The sequence below is a fragment of the Oryza sativa genome, chromosome 10 (assembly GCF_034140825.1).
Source record: "Oryza sativa Japonica Group chromosome 10, ASM3414082v1".
Classification (NCBI taxonomy): Eukaryota; Viridiplantae; Streptophyta; class Magnoliopsida; order Poales; family Poaceae; genus Oryza; species Oryza sativa.
Window position 1 is genome coordinate 17,512,725 of NC_089044.1, and position 17,665 is coordinate 17,530,389.

Here is a 17,665-nt window from a genome sequence, read left to right on the forward strand (position 1 = left end):
ATAGAGAAGTCTACTTAGTCCAAAAAGGCAAAAACCCCTACTCCCCTAGCAAGAGCAAAAAACATAAACATTCAGTGTGCTAACAAAATTGGGCGGGCCAACTAAATCGCCTCCCTAAACTAGGGTTGGCAATGGGGCGGGGCGGGTGAGGGTTGGATAGGAACGGCCCCGCCCCCGCATCCTTGCGGGTTCACCCGGCCCCGGCCCCGGAGTGAGGAACGGGGCAAAATCAATCCCCGGCCCCGGCCCCTCCGGGGCCCCGCACCCAGATGCGAGCGGCGACTGCTAGCAGCCGGAGGAAGGAAAGAATGGTCTGGGAAACTTGCAGCAGCCGGGTGGAGGAAGGGAATAATGATGTGGAGAACCTGCAGCAGCCGGAGGGAGAGGAACGGTCGGAGAAGGAGGAGAACAGCATAGGAGCCGGCGGCTGGAGAGGTAGGAGAACGACATGAGGCGCCGGCGGATGGCAGGATGGGGAGACGGCGTCCGTGAGAGCAACGATACGGGCAGCGTGGAAGAGCGCCGACCGCCGCTGCTTGATGGTGCGGGACCAACTCGCGAGGCGTGATTTGTGGAGGTGAGGAAGCGCCGAAGTAGCGTGCAGCGTGTGATGTGTTGCGTGATTTGTGGGATAGCGTCAAAAGTCAAAACTACTGGAACGAGAATAGAGATTGGTGGCGGCGGTGACAAACTCACGGGATTGATTTTAGGGTTGGCTTCTCTTTACTGATCTGTATATATATATTGGGCTATATGGGCCTAAATTTGATTATGGGCTGTATGCCATATTTTAGATCCTATATTCCGGGGCCCCGTGGGTCACCCGCGGGTGAGCTTGTGGCCCCGCCCCCGCCCCCGCATAGTTCCGGGGCCCCGTCCCCGCAGCCCCGCAGGTTGAAATTTCACCCCGTCCCTGTTCCCGTAGGGGCGGGTACCCGACGGGTCCCGCCCCCAACGGGGAAATTGCCATCCCTACCCTAAACAAAATCCCGGGGGGTTAAACATTTTCTCTCACTTCTCGCCGGCGATGGCGATGGCGACCGGCGACTCTCGGCGACGGCGGTGTGCGTGTGCGTTGGAGTGCAGCTCCGGCGAGAAGGTCGGACAGTTGAGAGGCCGGTACTCCGGCACCAGCCGACCTTTCCTGTACTGCTTCCCGCACGCGTTGCACAGCTTGCCGCGGCTGTCCGGACCACTCAGCCACGCCGGCGTCTTCGTCGTCCCGCAGTGCGTGCACCGCCGCTCCACCGCCTTCGCCGCCGTGTTAAGAGCAGTGGAGCAGCGGAGGAGGTCGACGATGCGGCGGTGTTTGGTTGCCGGGGTGATGTTCGGTGGTGTCTCCTCCTTCCTCACGTGCTCCGCCTCCGCCGGGCCGTCGCGCTCGCGCCACAGCGGCGTCTCCGTCGACCCGCAGTGCCGGCACTGCCACCCCGCCGGCGGCACGGGCGCCTTCGTTCGGTTCTCCGGCGGCGCCGGCGACATCGTCTCCACCGTCGGGAACGCGTCCTTGTTCGACAGCCACTCCAGCTCCTCTTCTTCCTCCTTCGCCTCGCCGGCGTCGCCGCCACCCCTCGCCGCGACGTCATCCAACGCCTGCAAGAAAGAGCCAATTATTCTAAGGCAAAACCCCCCAAAACCCCTCGCCAAATCACCAAAACCCCACGGCCACACGATACCACGTCATCCAACAAGGCCTGGAGGTCGCCGCCGTCGAGGTGTTCGTCCGCGATCGCCGCCGCGTCGTCACGGAGACCACCACCCACCACCACCGTCGCCGCCACCGCCGATCGCTTCCTCTCCCTGGAACACGCCGAGCTCTTGCTCTTCTTCTTCTGTTCTTGGGAATTCTGGGAGAAGGTCGTGCTGTTCAGCTGGCCGCTCCGGTACTTGTTGCCGCACGCGTTGCACAGCTTGCGGCGGCTGTCCGGGCCAAGGCGCCACGCCGGCGTCTTCGTCGTCCCGCAGTGCGCGCACTCTCGCCCCGCCCTCGCCGTCGCCGCCACTGCATGGGCGAGGTTGGCTGATGCGGATGGCTCCTGCAGGCGGCGAGGTAGCTGGACGACGCGGCGGGGTCTGTCGGAGTGCGGCTCTGGAGAGGTGGTCGGGGTGTTCGCCGGCCGGTGGTCGTGTTCCGGTGGTGTCTCCACCACCCGCGGCGACGGCGCCATGGTGGTCTCCACCGTCGCGAACGCGTCCTTGTTCGACACCCATGCCAGCTCCTCTTCCTCCTCCTTCGCCTCGCCGCCGTACCTCGCCACCGCCGCGGGGGACGGGGCGGCTGACTGGGGCCCCGGTCGGCGGCGCAGCTGGAGGACGCGGTGGTGCCTGTTGGAGTGAAGCTCCGGCGAGAACGTCGGGCTCCTCAGCGGCCGGTACTCCGGCACCAGCTTGCCGCTCCGGTAGCGCATGCTGCACGCGTTGCACAGCGTGCGGTGGCCCTCCGGGCCATGGCGCCACTGCGGCGTCTCCGTCGTCCCGCAGTGCCGGCACTGCAACCCCTTCGCCGCCGCTGCCGTCGCCATCTTCTCCACCGCCGGGAACGCGTCCTCGTTCGACGGCCGCTCCACCTCCTCCTCTACCTCGCCGCCGCCCCTTGCCGCGACATCATCCACCCCCTGCAAGAAAGAACCAAACACTTTCTAACCAAAACCCGAAAATCACCAAAACCCCACGGGCCATGGCCATCTCGTACCGCGTCATCCAGCAAGGCCTGGAGGTCACCGCCGCCGCCGTCGTGGAGCCCGTCGACCACCACCATCGCCGGCGGCGGCGGCGATCGCTTCCTCTCCGGTGGGCCCGCAGAAGAGCTCTCTTTTCTTTCTTTCTTTCTCTTCTTTTTCTGGGGATTTCTGCGATTTTTGGCGTTTTTGGCGTTGGTGAGAAATTCAGAGAAGGATTTTAAGTCGGTGAGGTGAAAAAGCAGTAGAGCAGAGCGGCCGGGACAACTGCACCGTTCACGTGGGGGCAGGGGAGGATTTTGCACTACTTTTGCTTGAAACGAGGAAAAGAAATTTCACAGGGTGGTGTGTTTCGTTTGCTAATTTGGATGACGTTTCCGTGAACGTTGAGAAAGTTAACGTTGGCCGCAGCAAAATGAACCATTTTTTTGTTTTATTTTTGAATTTGTTGTCGTTGGCATTCTAATGTTGCCATGGTCCACCGGGTAGGGGGAATGGGATTTTTAAGAAAATGAAATTGTTAGATTTCAGGCGCCTATAATTTTTCAATTGTTTTAGTCAAATTTGCTAGCCTTATAATCCACGCCGAGATTTGTGCTCTGGCAATGTTAATGGTGTCTTCTCCGGAGGGTTTGGATCGAATTTAGCTTGATATGGGTATCTAAATTTGGATGCATGGGATATATATATGGTGAAAATAGATAAATTATAGCTAAAAAAATTTTAAGCTAAATTTGAACGGATGGGGTATATATTCTTGGGCACCCCCCAAAGCCTGTATTCGCTCCAGCCGGTTCCTGACCCAAACAGTACGCACGGAAAACATAGCAGTCCATTAGCACGTGATTAATTAAGTATTTGCTATTTTTTTAAAAAAATGGATCAATATGATTTTTAAGCAACTTTCGTATAGAAACTTTTTTTTTAAAAACGCACTATTTAGCAGTTTGAAAAATGTGCGCGCGAAAAATGAGAGTAGCGAGTTGGGAACCAGCTCTTGCGAACAGAGCCTAAGTATATGTAGCTCCACCCATGCGTAACACTAAGTTTAGACTTTAGGTTTCGGGATAGGGACCAGTGTTGAATGAAGTGAGAGTGGGAGTGGAAGGGGAAGACGAAAAAGAGGTTTCCCCGGGCTTAAAGGAATTGCCTTATAGCTTTTATCAACCGCTGTCAAAATTAAAATTTTGAAACTTTTTAATAGTTCATTTTGAGGTTTCTTAATCATTGTTTATCTTTTAGCATTAGATTTTAAATCGCTAAAGACTTATATAAAAGTTTTACCTATAAATTATTTTCAATAAGTTATAAAATGGCTTGTCAGTCGTACGTGGTAGGATTGAAATGCACAAGTTCATGTTCAGCCTACTCAACAGAAACTATTTTAATCCCTGGACATAATACCACTTAAACAGATATGAATTTTTTTTTTTACAAAAACCTTGTAACAACCTACATCTTGTTTTACCCTAAGCTTAACTTACGCATTGAAAGAGAGGGGGGGGGGGGGGCAGTATATGCACAATGCTAATACTATCAACGTCCAAATTTGTCTCTTTTTTTATGTGTAGATTTATTTCAAACTTAATTTTTTGGGAGTGATTGATGACCCGATGCTTTATATTGTTTTTTTTCAATTTATCTGTGTTGTATTTTAGAGAAAAAAGATACACGATGGATTAGAATGATAGTAGAATATAGAATCCATTCACTCTACTCAACATCAACAACACTCGCTCAGCACTGAACACCGTGGGCCCGTGGCCTTCCAGGTTCCAGCCCTTGACGTTGAACCCGCCCGAAAATCTTCAGTGCTGGGCCAGCCTCATCCGTCGGGCCTTACACAATACACATAGCCCACTAAAACTCCTCGGCCCACCGTGCCAGGGCCACCTCTCTCTCCCGCGAGCAGCGGCCCAGCCCAATCTCACCCTCGCCCGCTGCGTGGCAAGCGATCCGCCGTCTCGTCTCGCGCCGATCGATCTCGATCTACCGAGAGATCGTCCTCACGCTGGTTGGTTGACAGATGCGCGCCGCGCCGCGCGGCGCGCACCTGGGGGATGGATCTCGCGTGTTCCGGGAGTCGGCGGCGTCTCCTGCGGCGTTGACATCGCCGGCCGTATTCCTTTTCTCCCTCGATCTCTCTCCCGCCGACGCCCTCCACGCATTGGGGCATTCACAGCGCAGCCATAGACAAAAACAAGTGGTCATTAGAGTAAGCATCTGGCACAAGGTCTACTAGTCTACACTGTGTAGCCTACGAAGTTACAGCTTCCTCTAGGTTGAATTTATGATACTATGATGTAATTTAGTAGAGTATGCACTAACATTGCAGTGCTAGCAAAGCACACTGCGTGTACATGGATAGGCGACCAAATTTGTGGCGGCTGTCTCTACTCTTTAGAATTCGTCACTTGATCGATATCTGAAGGTTAGGCGTATACACCTAGGAAGCTTTTTTTTTTTAGGTAGATTTCACCGTGTGATATGTTCACTACATTGATTGATACTCCCTCCGTTTCGAAATGTTTGGCACCGTTGACTTTTTAGTATATATTTAACCGTTCGTCTTATTCAAAAACTTTTGTGAAATATGTAAAATTATACGCCTACATCAAAATATATTTAACAATGAATCAAATGATAGGAAAAAGATTAATAATTACTTAAATTTTTTAAATAAGACGAACGGTCAAACATGTGCTAAAAAGTTAACGGCGTCAAACATTTCGAAACGGAGGGAGTACTTCGAAACATGATTCCGCTAACTAGCAGCTGAAAAAAAGGTACGTAAGCTATTTTATCGTGTGTGATTTTCTCTGAAGATTAGACTTTCGGATGACATTTAATTTTTCTGGTAGATTTCACCTATGCGATGAAATCTTAACAAAAATCAAGTACATTTTCAATTCGAAATAATACACCTAGTAGGAGCAAAAGCTACAAATTAAAGCTACTCCAGCTACAGGTATGGATCAAACTCGTGCGGGCCGATCTGCGTCTGTCCGTCGTCGAGCAGGTTGTGCTTCCAGCTGTCGTGCCCGTCGAACACGTCCACGTACTCCCTCCCCTCGGCGGCGGCGCGCCGCCGCCTCGCCACGCGGTCGAGCACGGCGTCGACGGCGACGTCGAACGCGTCCCGGAACGTCACCAGCGTCGCCGCGGGGTCCCTGTACGTGATCCTCGGGATCAGCCGGATCACCTCCTCCCGCATCCTCGCCACCGTCGCCGCCGGGATCCTCCTCAGCGCCGCCTCGATGCTCGCGTTCCGGCCGCCGGCGACGACGTCGGTGTGGGGGACGAACACCGAGTAGCTCCGGTAGTCCCTCGGCAGGTGCCACGTGTACTGGGTGTACGCCGACGCCGGGTGGAGGAACACCGGGATGCAGCCGGCGAGCATGGAGTCGAACGTCGACTTGCGGGTGTAGGAGTCGCCGCGCGGCTGGACGCAGAACGCGGCGGACTCGAGGAGCTCCATGATCCGCCCCGGCGAGTTGTAGTGCCCCGGCGAGCTCCCGAAGTGGGTGCAGGACGGCGACGCGGTGCACTGCTCGATGATCTGGGCGCGCACCGTCTTGGTGCTCCCGGGCCGCGGCGCGCCGGCGAACGCCCAGAGCCACCGGCGGCCGCGCCGCCGCATCCGGTCCTGCCACCGGAGCACGTCGGCGTCGGAGGTCGGGTGGAAGTGGGACGGGAACGGCACGCCAAAGTCGATGCCCCTCCACGGGTTGGCCTCGACGGTGAGCACCGTCGTGTTGCGGATCGCCGGGTAGGTGAGCAGCGCGTTGCCCCACCCGTCGTCGCCGCCGCGGTAGAAGTCCCAGACGGGGCGCGCGGCGACCATGAAGTGGTCGCGCCCGCCCATGGCGCGCCACTCCGGCCGCCGCACCAGCCACTCGGCGAGCTGCCGCGGCAGCGCGTCGCGCGCCGCGAGGTCGCTCTTCATCAGGTTCATCGCCGCGTCGAACCCGGCGTAGAACGGGACGAACACCGCGTCGGCGGCGGCCGCGTCGCCGGTGAGGCACTCGTACCGCCGCATCCGCGCGTGGTAGATCAGCGCCAGCATGTACTGGTCGGTGTCGTACACGTCCCGCTCCGGCAGCGCGCCTCCGCCGGGGAGCGCCGGGCCGAACCCGTCGTTCACGACGAGCTTGCACACGTCCATGGACCTCGAGTACAGCCTGCAGTCGCGGACGAGCTCGGCGTTGAACCGCGGCGGGAGCTCGTACATGTACACCCGCCGGCCGGCGCACCGGTCAAGCCCGCCGCCGATGAGCCGGAACGACGTCAGCAGCGGGCGGGAGAACGACGACGGCCGGAGCAAGACGGACGCCATGGTCGCGTTACCTTGCACGGCGGAGTGGTGCGCGTAGAATATCACCGACCAGAACGCCGTCGAGAGCACGGCGAGGAACAAGACCCGCGACGGCCGGAGCAAGCTCGCTCCGCCGCTGGACTTGTCGGACACGACACTCGCCGCCATCGGAGCGGACGTGCGCACGTAGGTGTGTGTAGCTAGCTTGACAGTGTGGGTGATGTACTAGGAGATTAGCAGTGTAGCTTAAGCAAGGTAGGAGTAATATTTCTACGGTGTTCATAAGAAATAAAGAATCAGAGAGCTTGCTAGAAGAATGGAAAACTGGCTGGAATGCGAGGTCCTATGAGCATCGTGATGCTTTCTTTATTTAGTAAATAAAAGTGATTAAGTTGACCTAATTGATTAGTGACCTAGACTTTTTTTTGTGTGTTGTGCAATGACCAAGCTAGGGCATAGTGCTAGTAAATAAATAAGTAAAATTTAGTAATAACGTTTTTAATGGATCGAGGGCTAGCTTGTGCCCGCTGTTAATTGGATGTGGAATAAGTTCACCCGTTGTCCCTCAACTTTATATCGAGTTTGTATGACATCTAATCCTCAATACAAGAAATTTTCACTCCTAAATTACACAAAACCGTGCAATTTAGGTCCTATTGCAGTATGGATCTCTGGTTTCACTGACGTGGCATCCTAGTTAGCAAAATAAAAATAAAAAATTATGTGGGTCCCACATGTTAGCCGCCCTCTTCTCTTCTTCCTTTTCTTCTCTTCCTAGATGGGGATGGCCGGCGGCGGGCTGCTGGATCCACGCGCCGGTGGTGCCTGCCCCCTCAGTCGCTGCCACTCCCGAGGCGGGAGCCGCCTCCACCTCCGCCTCTGCCTCCACCTCCACCTCCTTCTCACCCGGCGCCGCGGTGAAGAGAGTGATTGGTAGCCACTATGGGTTCCTTGGCCTCACCAACGCCTCCCTCAACGGCAACGCCACCAACAGGTTCGTGGGCGTGGAGCTGGATGCAGTGAAGCAGCGCGTCTGCGTCGCGGCGAGCTTGTCATCGCCGTCGCAGACGCCGTTGTCGGACCCTAGGGCCGACGACCCGCCCTCGATGAACGCCACGGAGTCGCTCAAAAACCAGCATTGCGTGCCCCACCTTGAACTCGGCGAACTCATCCGTCCATGCCGCGTCCCCGGCGCTGGCCTTCGACGTCAACAACATCCGATCCACTACTGCCGTCACCACTGTGGAAGCTCTGCCTCGGCCGCCTCTCCCGCATCTGCCGCTGGTGACGTCCTGAGAAGAGAAGCAAGTTGAGAAGAGAAGAGAAGAAAGAAGAGATGCGGTCCCACTTTTCTCTCACTTACATGTGGGCCCCACATGCTTTTTTTTTATTTTTTTATTGACTAGGATGCCACGTCAGCGAAACCAGGCATCTATACTGCTACGGGATCTAAATTGCACGGTTTTGTATAATTTAGGGATATCTAACAAACTCGGTGTAAAGTTAAGGGATGGAGGGTGAACTTATTGCATTGGTTGTAGCCCTGTTGAAATGTTGGCGCAGGACTGGAAGAAGCCCGACCTTGGAACATCGGAACGGCCCAATTTGGCCCGGCCCACTTTTCCTTTTTTCTTTTTTTAACGGAAGAGTGTCCACTTTTCTGAAAACCTCTACTTGGGTTTAAGCATCGGGTTCATAAAATGTTGAACCGTTCTCTACACGTGTTGAGCCCAGGAACATGCAACCTTTTCTAAATCCTTTTGTAATAGAAATATTATTTTATTGTATGAATTTCAAGAAGCTTTTACATTTATAGACCCCTAGACAAAAAAAATAAGTAAAGCCAAAATTTAAATTTCAAACTAAATTTGAAGTTTGACGTATTTTTTTCAACATTAGCTTTTATACTGCTAAGAACACATATATAAAAATTTTAAACACAAAATACTTTTTTATCACTAATAAGTCGTTACGACTTATAACAAAACTTTGGAACCGATGAGGCTCTATATAGTGATAGTACCATACAATTTCATGATTAAAAAGCCGGATTGCATATTGGTGCCCACCAGTAACACATATGTTGATGGACTTTCAAAAAACAAAATTAGCTAGACTCGCAGATTTAATGTTGGGCCTCTATCTCTTTGAGTGTTACTAAATAGGTAAAATACATGGTAGAAACCCCAAATTTGCTGAAAACTCGTGAAAACCATGACAAACTAAAGTCACGCAAAAAATCCAAGTGTAGATCAGATGATGGAAGGAAACCTTGTAAAAATCTAAATCAAATTTAACTTCGTTTGTGAGGTATAAAATTTTGAGGAAGAAAACGATCCCATCACAGCCGCTCACCACATAAATGCGGACACCCATATCAAGTCTAGAATTTGAACATGCCTAAGTTGGTTCCACCGTAAAAACCTAACCAGTTGAGCTACTGTAACATCCTGAAAATTCCCAACAATAAAAATCACTAAAATTTTGAACTTTTTAAAACTTTTGCATCATGCTGGTTGTTATGATTCCTATTACTTGCCAAACCATAAATGATCACCAAGAAAGTAAAGAAAAGAACTACATTTAAGCAATAGATATGATTTACAAGAATATATTTAATCCTACAAATAATTATGCACAAGATATTAAAATCAAATAAAAGAAAAGTTATTATTAACCTATTTTATCAAATATTAAAATATTTGAATAATATAGGTGGGTGCCATAATATGAGTACACATGAAATGATGATCATTCAAATAAACTGAGCTCTCTCTATATATAATAGAATTATGGGAGTATTTAATTCGATATGTAGATCGATATTGCACCAAGTTCCTAATTGCATTTAGGGATTGAAATTTAATATATTAAACCCCTCCATATAAAATAAACTAACATATAAATAAATTGAGCCAATGTGCTAATGTGTTAATAACGGTCTCATTAGAAAATTATAGAATCTTTAATAAACCTTAAATATTGGACAATATTAAATTTTGGGCAAATTCACATTTGAACACTTAATACGGTCACCCAAATGCTTAGGAGTAAATACAAATTTAATTTGCAACTTTTCTCAATTTATAAATCAACCAAAACCCTAAAAGAAGAAAAATAGGAAAACTTTGAAAAATATATAATAATAATAAGAATATGTTCAATATTAAATTTAAATATAAATTTCGATGGAATAACTTAGACTTGGTGTATTTTATGTTGTGACAAAATTAGTGGCAATAGTATATTTTTCCTAATTGCAAAATACCTTCTAAAAACAAAAATAGCCGGCTAGCACTGTTTATTAGCCCCCTAGGTGTTCGATTTGGTTCCTAGCCATCCTAGCCCTCCTCCTCCCCCTGCCCGCTGCCGCTCGTGTCGCCATCGTCGTCGCCCGCGCCGCTGCCGCGCGCCAGCTCGCGCCCCGCGCCGCGCGCCATCGCCGTCGCCGTCGCGCCGTCGCCGCCTTGAGCCCCGCGTGCCATCGTCGTCGCCGTCGCGTTGTCGCCTCGCGCCTCGTGCCCCGAGCCACCGCACGCCGTCACTTCACCGCTGCCGCGCCGCGCCGCCATCCCGTCGCCCCACGCGCCCACGCGCCCCGTCATCGTCCGTCGCGTCGCCGCCCTTCGCGTCGCCCGCCCATCGCATCGCCGCCCCGAGCCGCGCGCCGTCGCGTCGCCCGTCCCGTCGCCGCGCGCCCGTCTCCTCACTGCCTCACGCCCCGCGCTGCTGCGCCGCCGTTGTTTCACCCCTCCCCCTCCTTCTCTCCCTTTTCCCCCTCTCCCCCCTATAAAAAAAAACCCCCACCTTCCCCCATTCTCCCCACTCCACTCCCTCCTCCTCCCCTCTACCCTCACCACCGCGCCGTCGTTCTCGTACCGCCGCGCCGCCGCCTTCGTGCCGCAGCGCCGCTGCCATTGTGCCGCCGCGCCGCCGCCCTCGGTGCCGCTGCACCACGCCATGTGCCGCGCCGAGGCTTGCGCCGCCGTCGCCGTCGTCGCCGCCGACCGCCGCTGTCGGTAAGCCGCCGCCTTTTCCCCCTTGCGTCCACCGCCGTCGCAGCCGGGAGGGAGAGAGAGAAAAGAAGAGAGGAAGGGAGAAGAAGCCGGGAGGGAGAGAAAGAGAGAAAAAGGAGAGGAGAGATTAGAGTGGGCCCCACCTAATTGGTGAATAGTAATCCCTTTCTTAATCTTTATTAGTTGTGTCTATTACATGTGGGTCCGGGTGGTTAAAAATCTAATTATAGAAGTTTTATGGTCTCGAGTCTATGACATGCGGGCCCTACCGGGTTTAATGGCCGGTTTGACCCTAGTCAAAGGAGCCGGGTCCACCTGTCATTTACCCATATGGATTCTTTTAGAAAGAAAAATAAAATAAAAGAAAAGGAAAATAGGAAGACCCCACATGTCAGTCACTATAGCTTGTGGATAAGGTTGTATTAAAAATAAATGAATTAGGAACAGTACCATTTCGCAATTATTAGAATTAATTCAAATTTGAATCTTTAAACTAGCGTAACTTATTCGTTTTAGCTCGGATTTGAGTGAAACTTGAACCTAAATTCATCTAAATTCATAAGCTTTCCAATGATATATAATTCACTATTTAATATAATATATTTATAATTATAAATTAATTAATATCAAATGATTAGATAATAGTTAACCTAAATAGTGTGCCAATAAATAAAAATGGATATTGTACAGTAGCATAATTATCTTTAATATGTCTTGTCACTATAGCAACCAAATAAATTAGTTATAATCAATCCTTCAAATTAATGGGTGTATAGGAAAATATTAGTGCCATTTACTAGTCTATGTCCAAATATAACTAAATCCATGACTTATAAATTATTTACATAAAGTTTAGCCTCATCTTTTGTAACTAAAATATAAACACACATAGGTGAATCTTTAACTTGTTTAGGAGAGTAATCACAGAGCTAGCTGTATTTGGACCACTTAAAAATTAGTCGATACAATGTCATGTGAAGTAGAATATATATATATAGTCGGTTGATATCCATTAGTTAACCAAACAGAGCCATCTTAAAATCGACATGTATTGTATAGCTTACAGTAAAAAGCAACTACTCAAATATATGATCCAATAATAAGATATTGTTGCTTACACATATACTATACATCCCATTATAGTTGTACGGTATAGTATTAATTTGCGTGTTGCATATATTAAATTAGAGGGAGTATATGACAAACATGTATATTAGATAAATGCTAGTTATAAATCTTGACCTCATATAATTATAATTATAGTTCAACTGTAACTTAGGATTATTCATTGTAAAATTATGTGATGGGATAATCTGTAACCATAATATGATTAACCTAAACAACTCTAACATACAAAGCATGGATAATTATTAACCTTTTATAATTTATTTTGACAAGTAAAATATGTTCAAAGCTTCCATCAATAAAATAATAATACAAATGATTCACTGTAATTATTTATTATTTGATTGATCCTAAATCCATCTAACAACAGAACCTCTAGTATATAACAGTCCTATTTAGATAGATGCATACATAGCCATAATCCTTCCATAGCCATTTGATAGACTAAACCACCGATTAGCCAAATATATATGTATCCCATAAATGCTATGTTGGTTAACTCCTAAATAGGCCACGATGACAATAGAAAGATTAAGAAACTTTAGCCTTAGCATGATTGGGATCCATTAGCAAACACGAATAGTATATTTTGTTGCGCATATTTGATTGTTGTTTGAATATTGGTTTTTCTCGCATATAATAGACCTTGTGTATCAGTTAGTCGTGAGGCAACGTCTGCAACTTCCAGGAGGTGAAGGTTGATCAAGATTGTATAAAGAATAAGGACAATTCTGAGCAGGCAAGTCATCACTATCCCTTGAACATGTTGATCCCAATTGCGAAATTATTTTTATTTACAAATAAGAATGCATGCAATGATGAACATCCTATTTTTGAATATGCCATACCTTGATTATTGTTGTTTACCCTTATTCCCTTGTAACCATGATTACGTATGAGTCCCCAGTCAACTATGACAAATGCTTAGAGATGCTACTCTAGAATCATGCATACTCATATTTATCAAATGCTATATGCTTGGGCAATTACCTTTGGGAAGGTAATTGAGATGCGGTATGTGGAGACATGAGCGCCACATTGCCATGATGTTGATGACATGATTTGTGAAAAGAGAAATAAAATTAAACAACTGTTTTCGACTGGGGCGGACGGAGGATTTGGGTGGTATCCGGAAAAGGCTAGTACCGTCCCCGGTCAATTAAGGACCGAGTCATGAAGTTAAGCATGAAATGACCTCCGTACAACCGCACTTCTCGTATGGGTATAGACCTAGCGGAGTAGATAGCTAAGCGGAGGCAGTATCCATGCATAGTGGTTTCTTGATGTGTGAGGCAGGGGCTCTACGGTGGGGCAGCCATTGATAGGACCGCGAGGCGGGTGTCTACAGTGGTGTCGCCATTGGTAGGACTGCCATGTGAGAATCTAAACATAATTATAACTTAATGCATGTGTGAGTCTTCCCTTCCCGGGTACGCCAGAACTCCTCTCACTGCTAGAAACCTTGTACGCCTAGAGTGCATGAGGATGTAAAGTTCATGGAGCGGGTACTGCCAATGCAAGGTTATCGAAAAGCTTTGCCGTGACGCGTCTCATGTGTTGGGACGAGGCTCATGTGTTGGGCAGTCGCGGAGTGCGGGTAAAGTGTACATCCACTGCAGTGTGAGTAAACCAAGTCTATTCGAATAGCCGTGCTCGCGGTTATTGAGCACAGGGACATGTATTACACTTGGCTAGACTCTAAATTCTTAACTTGTGGGGGATGAGATATTGCATGATGAATTTTATGCTGATGGAGCCACTTCCCGAGAGGAGGGAAGGTGGACATCCTCAGAAAACCATGACGATTCAATGGCGGGAAGCTATCCTTGGGATCACAATGGATGGTGGACAGAACCGTCGTTGTTTAAAGTGAACACTGGTACTAAAATTTGATCAGTCTATGCTAGGTTTTAGACTTGTGAAAAGAATTGTAAAATTAGCTTTATGCAAAAGAACCTGAAGCCATTCCTTGAAATACCCTCTATCATATGCATTGTTGTTGTGGTGGCTTGCTGAGTACGGTTGGTACTCACCCTTGCTATTTATATATCTTTTAGGAGAGTGTTGAAGAGAAGCCTTTGTCGGTACGCTTGCGTATCCAACAAGATGATCGGAGTGCGGTCCTGTTCTAGGTCTCGTTCCCTAGTCGACTGCCTGTGGCATGTCAACTGGACCCTTATATTATTTTGTCTTCCATTGTTGTTCTCTGATAGTTGTTGGCCTATCTAGCCCTAATGTAAGTATTTAACTCTTTTAGCCTGAATTCATTCGTGATATGTTGTGATTCAACTATGTATGTGTGTACCAACTACTGATCCAGGGATTGGTACGGATAAACACAGATGATTTCCGATTTCCAAAATCGGGGGTCTACAGCTACGCTCACTTCGCCACCAATTTGTTTTCTAATTTGTCATTCACCTACGTTGTAATTATTTCCACCATATATTTGCTGTGATTCAGGGACACATTCACAGGTGAGTACAATCTTTCATATATTTAAAGATAAATATTGTAATTGGCGATATATGATTGTGTAGTGTGGTTTCTTTTATCGGGGTCAATGCCCGGACATTCAACTTGTAAGTAGAAAAAAAAAAAAGCTAACCAGGCGATCTATCTTGTTAGGGTACTCAGCTAATTGATTTTCTAATTTCCTCGTTCTCTCAAAAATAATTTATTTGCTCCTCTCCAAAAAGGAAAATATATACATTTCCATCACGAGTTGTCAGGGCAACTTGTTGTCGTTCTAAACTTCTACCAGATCGAAGCAAGCATATATTTGTTCGTCACTGCATTTGCACTTTTTTATTGCAAGGATTAAAGCCAATAATGCCGTTTATACATTGATGCTACCAAAATCATTGGAGATTCATGCAGGCCGAACACATTTCGAATGTTCATCCTATTCGAATCTCAGTTCACCCTGGATGCTCTGCGCTGTTTGGAACAGAGGATTTTTGAGAAATTCTGCAAGCACAAAAAATCCCCCAGTTGTTTGGAACAAAGGATTTCGGAGAAATTTCACAAGCGTGAGATTTAGAGAAATCCACAAGAAAATTAATTCTCCAAAAAAAAAAATCCCCCCGTTTCTTAATTTGACAGGCCAATCTTTCAGCTAGCCCAGCTTTGAGGAATTCTGCTTTGTTTCATACATAATCAATCAAGATCTTACATGCCAATATATCGAGGCAATAAAAGTATATATAAAACTAAAATTACAAAAGGTAAAAAAAAACTGCACTTTGCCCCAGATTCATGGAGAATCCAATGGCCCAATCAAATCGAATCAAAGCATACAAAATCACCCGGTGGATCTTGTCACCTCCGGGCGTCGGGCTCGTCGCGCCGCCGCCTCGCCACCCGGCCGACGACGGCGTCGACGGCGACGTCGAACGCGTCCCTGAAGTCGACGCGGCTCGACCTCGTGTCGGCGTACACCACCGTCGGGATGAGCCGGATCACCTCCTCCCGCATGCTCCTCACCTTCTCCGGCGAGATCGCCGCCAGCGTCTCCTCGATGCTCACGTTCCGGCCGGTCACGTCGGCGTGGGGGATGAGCACCGACCACCCGCCGCGTTCCGGCGGGAGGTGCAGCGTGTACTGGGTGTAGGCCGACCCGGGGTGGAAGAACACCGGGATGCAGCCGGCGAGGATGGCGTCGAACGTCGAGCGCCGCGTCATGGTGTCCCCCCGTGGCTCGAGGCAGAAGCGGGAGCTCTCGAACACGCGCATGACGGCGCCGGGGGCGTTGCACCCGCTCGCCGCCGCGCCGTGGCAGTGGAAGAGGTTGCAGCGGCTCGACGCGCCGCACTGCCGGATGATGTCGGCGCGGATGGTGCCGTTGCCCTTGCGCGGCCCGCCGGCGAAGGAGAAGAGCCACGGCCGCGCCGCCGCGCGCACGCGGCGCTGCCACGCGGCGACGTCGGCGGCGGTCTCCGGGTGGAAGTAGGTCGGGTATGGGACGGCGAGGTTGTTCCGGCTCCACGGGCTCGCCTCGACGAGGATCGCCGTCATGTTCTGGACGGCGGGGTAGTTGAGCAGCTTGCTCCCCCACTCCCAGCCCTCGTCGCGTTCTCGCCGGAAGTCCCAGGTGGTGCGGCCGGCGACGAAGAAGTGGTCGCGGCCGCCCATGGCGCGCCACTCCGACCGCCGCGTGAGCCACCCGACGAGGTCCTCGGAGAGCGCGTCCTTCACCGACGCGTTCCGGTGGAAGATGTGCCTCCCGAGGTCGCAGCTGCCGTAGAACGGGACGAACACCGCGGCGGCGGCGGCGGGGTCGCCGGTCAGGCAGCCGTACCGCTTCATCCTCCCATGGAAGATGATGTCGAGCACGAACTGGTCGGTGTCGAACCAGCCGCGCTCGGAGAATATGCCGCCGCCATCGCCGCCCATCGGCTCGCCCATCCCGCCGTTCGCCACGTACCGGCACATCCCCTCCGCCGTCCACGGCCGGAGCGCGCGGCAGTCGCGGAGGAGCTCCTCGTTGAACCTCGCCGGCATGTCGTACATGTAGATGTACCTCCCGGCGCAGCGATCCTCCGCCGGCGCCGGCGCCGGCGGCGGCTGCTGCTCCGGCGAAGGGTTCTGGTCGAACGTGAAGCTGTTCAGGAGCGGGAGCGACAGCGACGACGGCCTGAACAGCACGGACGACAGGTCGCCGCCGCCCGGCATGCCGGAGAGGAGGGAGAAGACCAAGAACCAGAAGACGGCGGAGAGGATGGCCATGTAGCATATCCGCGACGGCCGGATCAGGCCACCGCCGCCGCCGCCGCCGCCGTCGGAATCCGAGGTAGCGGCGGCGGTGGGCGGCGGCTTCATTGACCTCGTCGGCGTCGCGCGCGGCGAGCTCCCTGTTTCGGAGATCGCAGCTGCGTGCTAATTACGTCGTGTAGACAGCGACGTGTTCATGCATGAGTGGTGTCAACTTTGCGAAGGCAGAGAGGAAGAAGAGAAGGTCAGTGGATGATATAGGCAAATCAGAAAATGGTCTATGGTCTAGTGGGTCAAGTAGCCTGTGTGGCTGTGTTGTGTTAATTAGGGTGTGTTTAGTTCACACTAAAATTAAAAGTTTAGTTAAAATTAGAACGATGTGATAAAAAAAGTTAAAAGTTTGTGTGTATAAAAAAGTTTTGATGTGATGAAAAAGTTAAAAGTTTAAAGAATTATTCTGGAACTAAACACGGCGTTAATCTACTGATTTGCACACCATTAGTTAGTAGTAGTACTTAATTAGTAAAAGCTAGTTTATATATCTTTAAATGTTGGAATCATGCTAAAATCAGAAGGGATTCTAATCTACGATACAATTCCATATACACTAGGTAGGGACAAGAAATGACCAAATTAAATCATATCAAATCAGACCCTTTTGTTGTTGTAGTAAGTTCTTAGTGGTATAAATAAATGCATATAAATTAACAACATTTATATAGGTGTATATCTCTAGTGACATCACTCCATGTATACTCAAGGTATCTTCAATCCACCTACCTACACATTTATCTTATACTTATCTATCTAGCTACTTT

General features: G+C 49.9%; 3 protein-coding genes across 3 annotated transcripts; all 3 read right to left on the reverse strand.

Moving 5' to 3' along the window:
• Positions 1-700: 700 nt before the first annotated feature.
• Positions 701-2,863, reverse strand: LOC107276516 (siderophore biosynthesis regulatory protein URBS1). Its single transcript, XM_015758412.3, has 3 exons — positions 2,693-2,863; positions 1,677-2,615; positions 701-1,593 (listed from the first exon to the last, which is right to left on the reverse strand). The coding sequence occupies exons 1-3, from the start codon at positions 2,756-2,758 to the stop codon at positions 1,012-1,014; spliced, it is 1,587 nt and encodes a 528-aa protein (XP_015613898.1). The 5' UTR covers positions 2,759-2,863; the 3' UTR covers positions 701-1,011.
• Positions 2,864-5,497: 2,634 nt separating this feature from the next.
• LOC4348808 (xyloglucan galactosyltransferase KATAMARI1 homolog) lies at positions 5,498-7,270 on the reverse strand. The gene has a single exon (XM_015758419.3). It carries the CDS (start codon positions 7,159-7,161, stop codon positions 5,641-5,643), a length of 1,521 nt encoding a protein of 506 aa, XP_015613905.1. The 5' UTR covers positions 7,162-7,270; the 3' UTR covers positions 5,498-5,640.
• Positions 7,271-15,151: 7,881 nt separating this feature from the next.
• Positions 15,152-17,125, reverse strand: LOC9267195 (xyloglucan galactosyltransferase KATAMARI1 homolog). Its single transcript, XM_015757727.3, has one exon. It carries the CDS (start codon positions 16,953-16,955, stop codon positions 15,456-15,458), a length of 1,500 nt encoding a protein of 499 aa, XP_015613213.1. The 5' UTR covers positions 16,956-17,125; the 3' UTR covers positions 15,152-15,455.
• Between the last annotated feature and the right edge of the window lie 540 nt (positions 17,126-17,665).

Bases quoted from the DNA above. Each gene is read 5' to 3' on its own strand.
- LOC9267195 (XM_015757727.3), bottom strand. From the start codon at position 16,955: ATGAAGCCGCCGCCCACCGCCGCCGCTACCTCGGATTCCGACGGCGGC.
- LOC4348808 (XM_015758419.3), bottom strand. From the start codon at position 7,161: ATGGCGGCGAGTGTCGTGTCCGACAAGTCCAGCGGCGGAGCGAGCTTG.
- LOC107276516 (XM_015758412.3), bottom strand. From the start codon at position 2,758: ATGGTGGTGGTCGACGGGCTCCACGACGGCGGCGGCGGTGACCTCCAG. The intron at 2,616-2,692 runs GTACGAGATGGC...TCTTTCTTGCAG, and splicing joins AGGCCTTGCTGGATGACGCG to GGGGTGGATGATGTCGCGGC. The intron at 1,594-1,676 runs GTATCGTGTGGC...TCTTTCTTGCAG, and splicing joins AGGCCTTGTTGGATGACGTG to GCGTTGGATGACGTCGCGGC.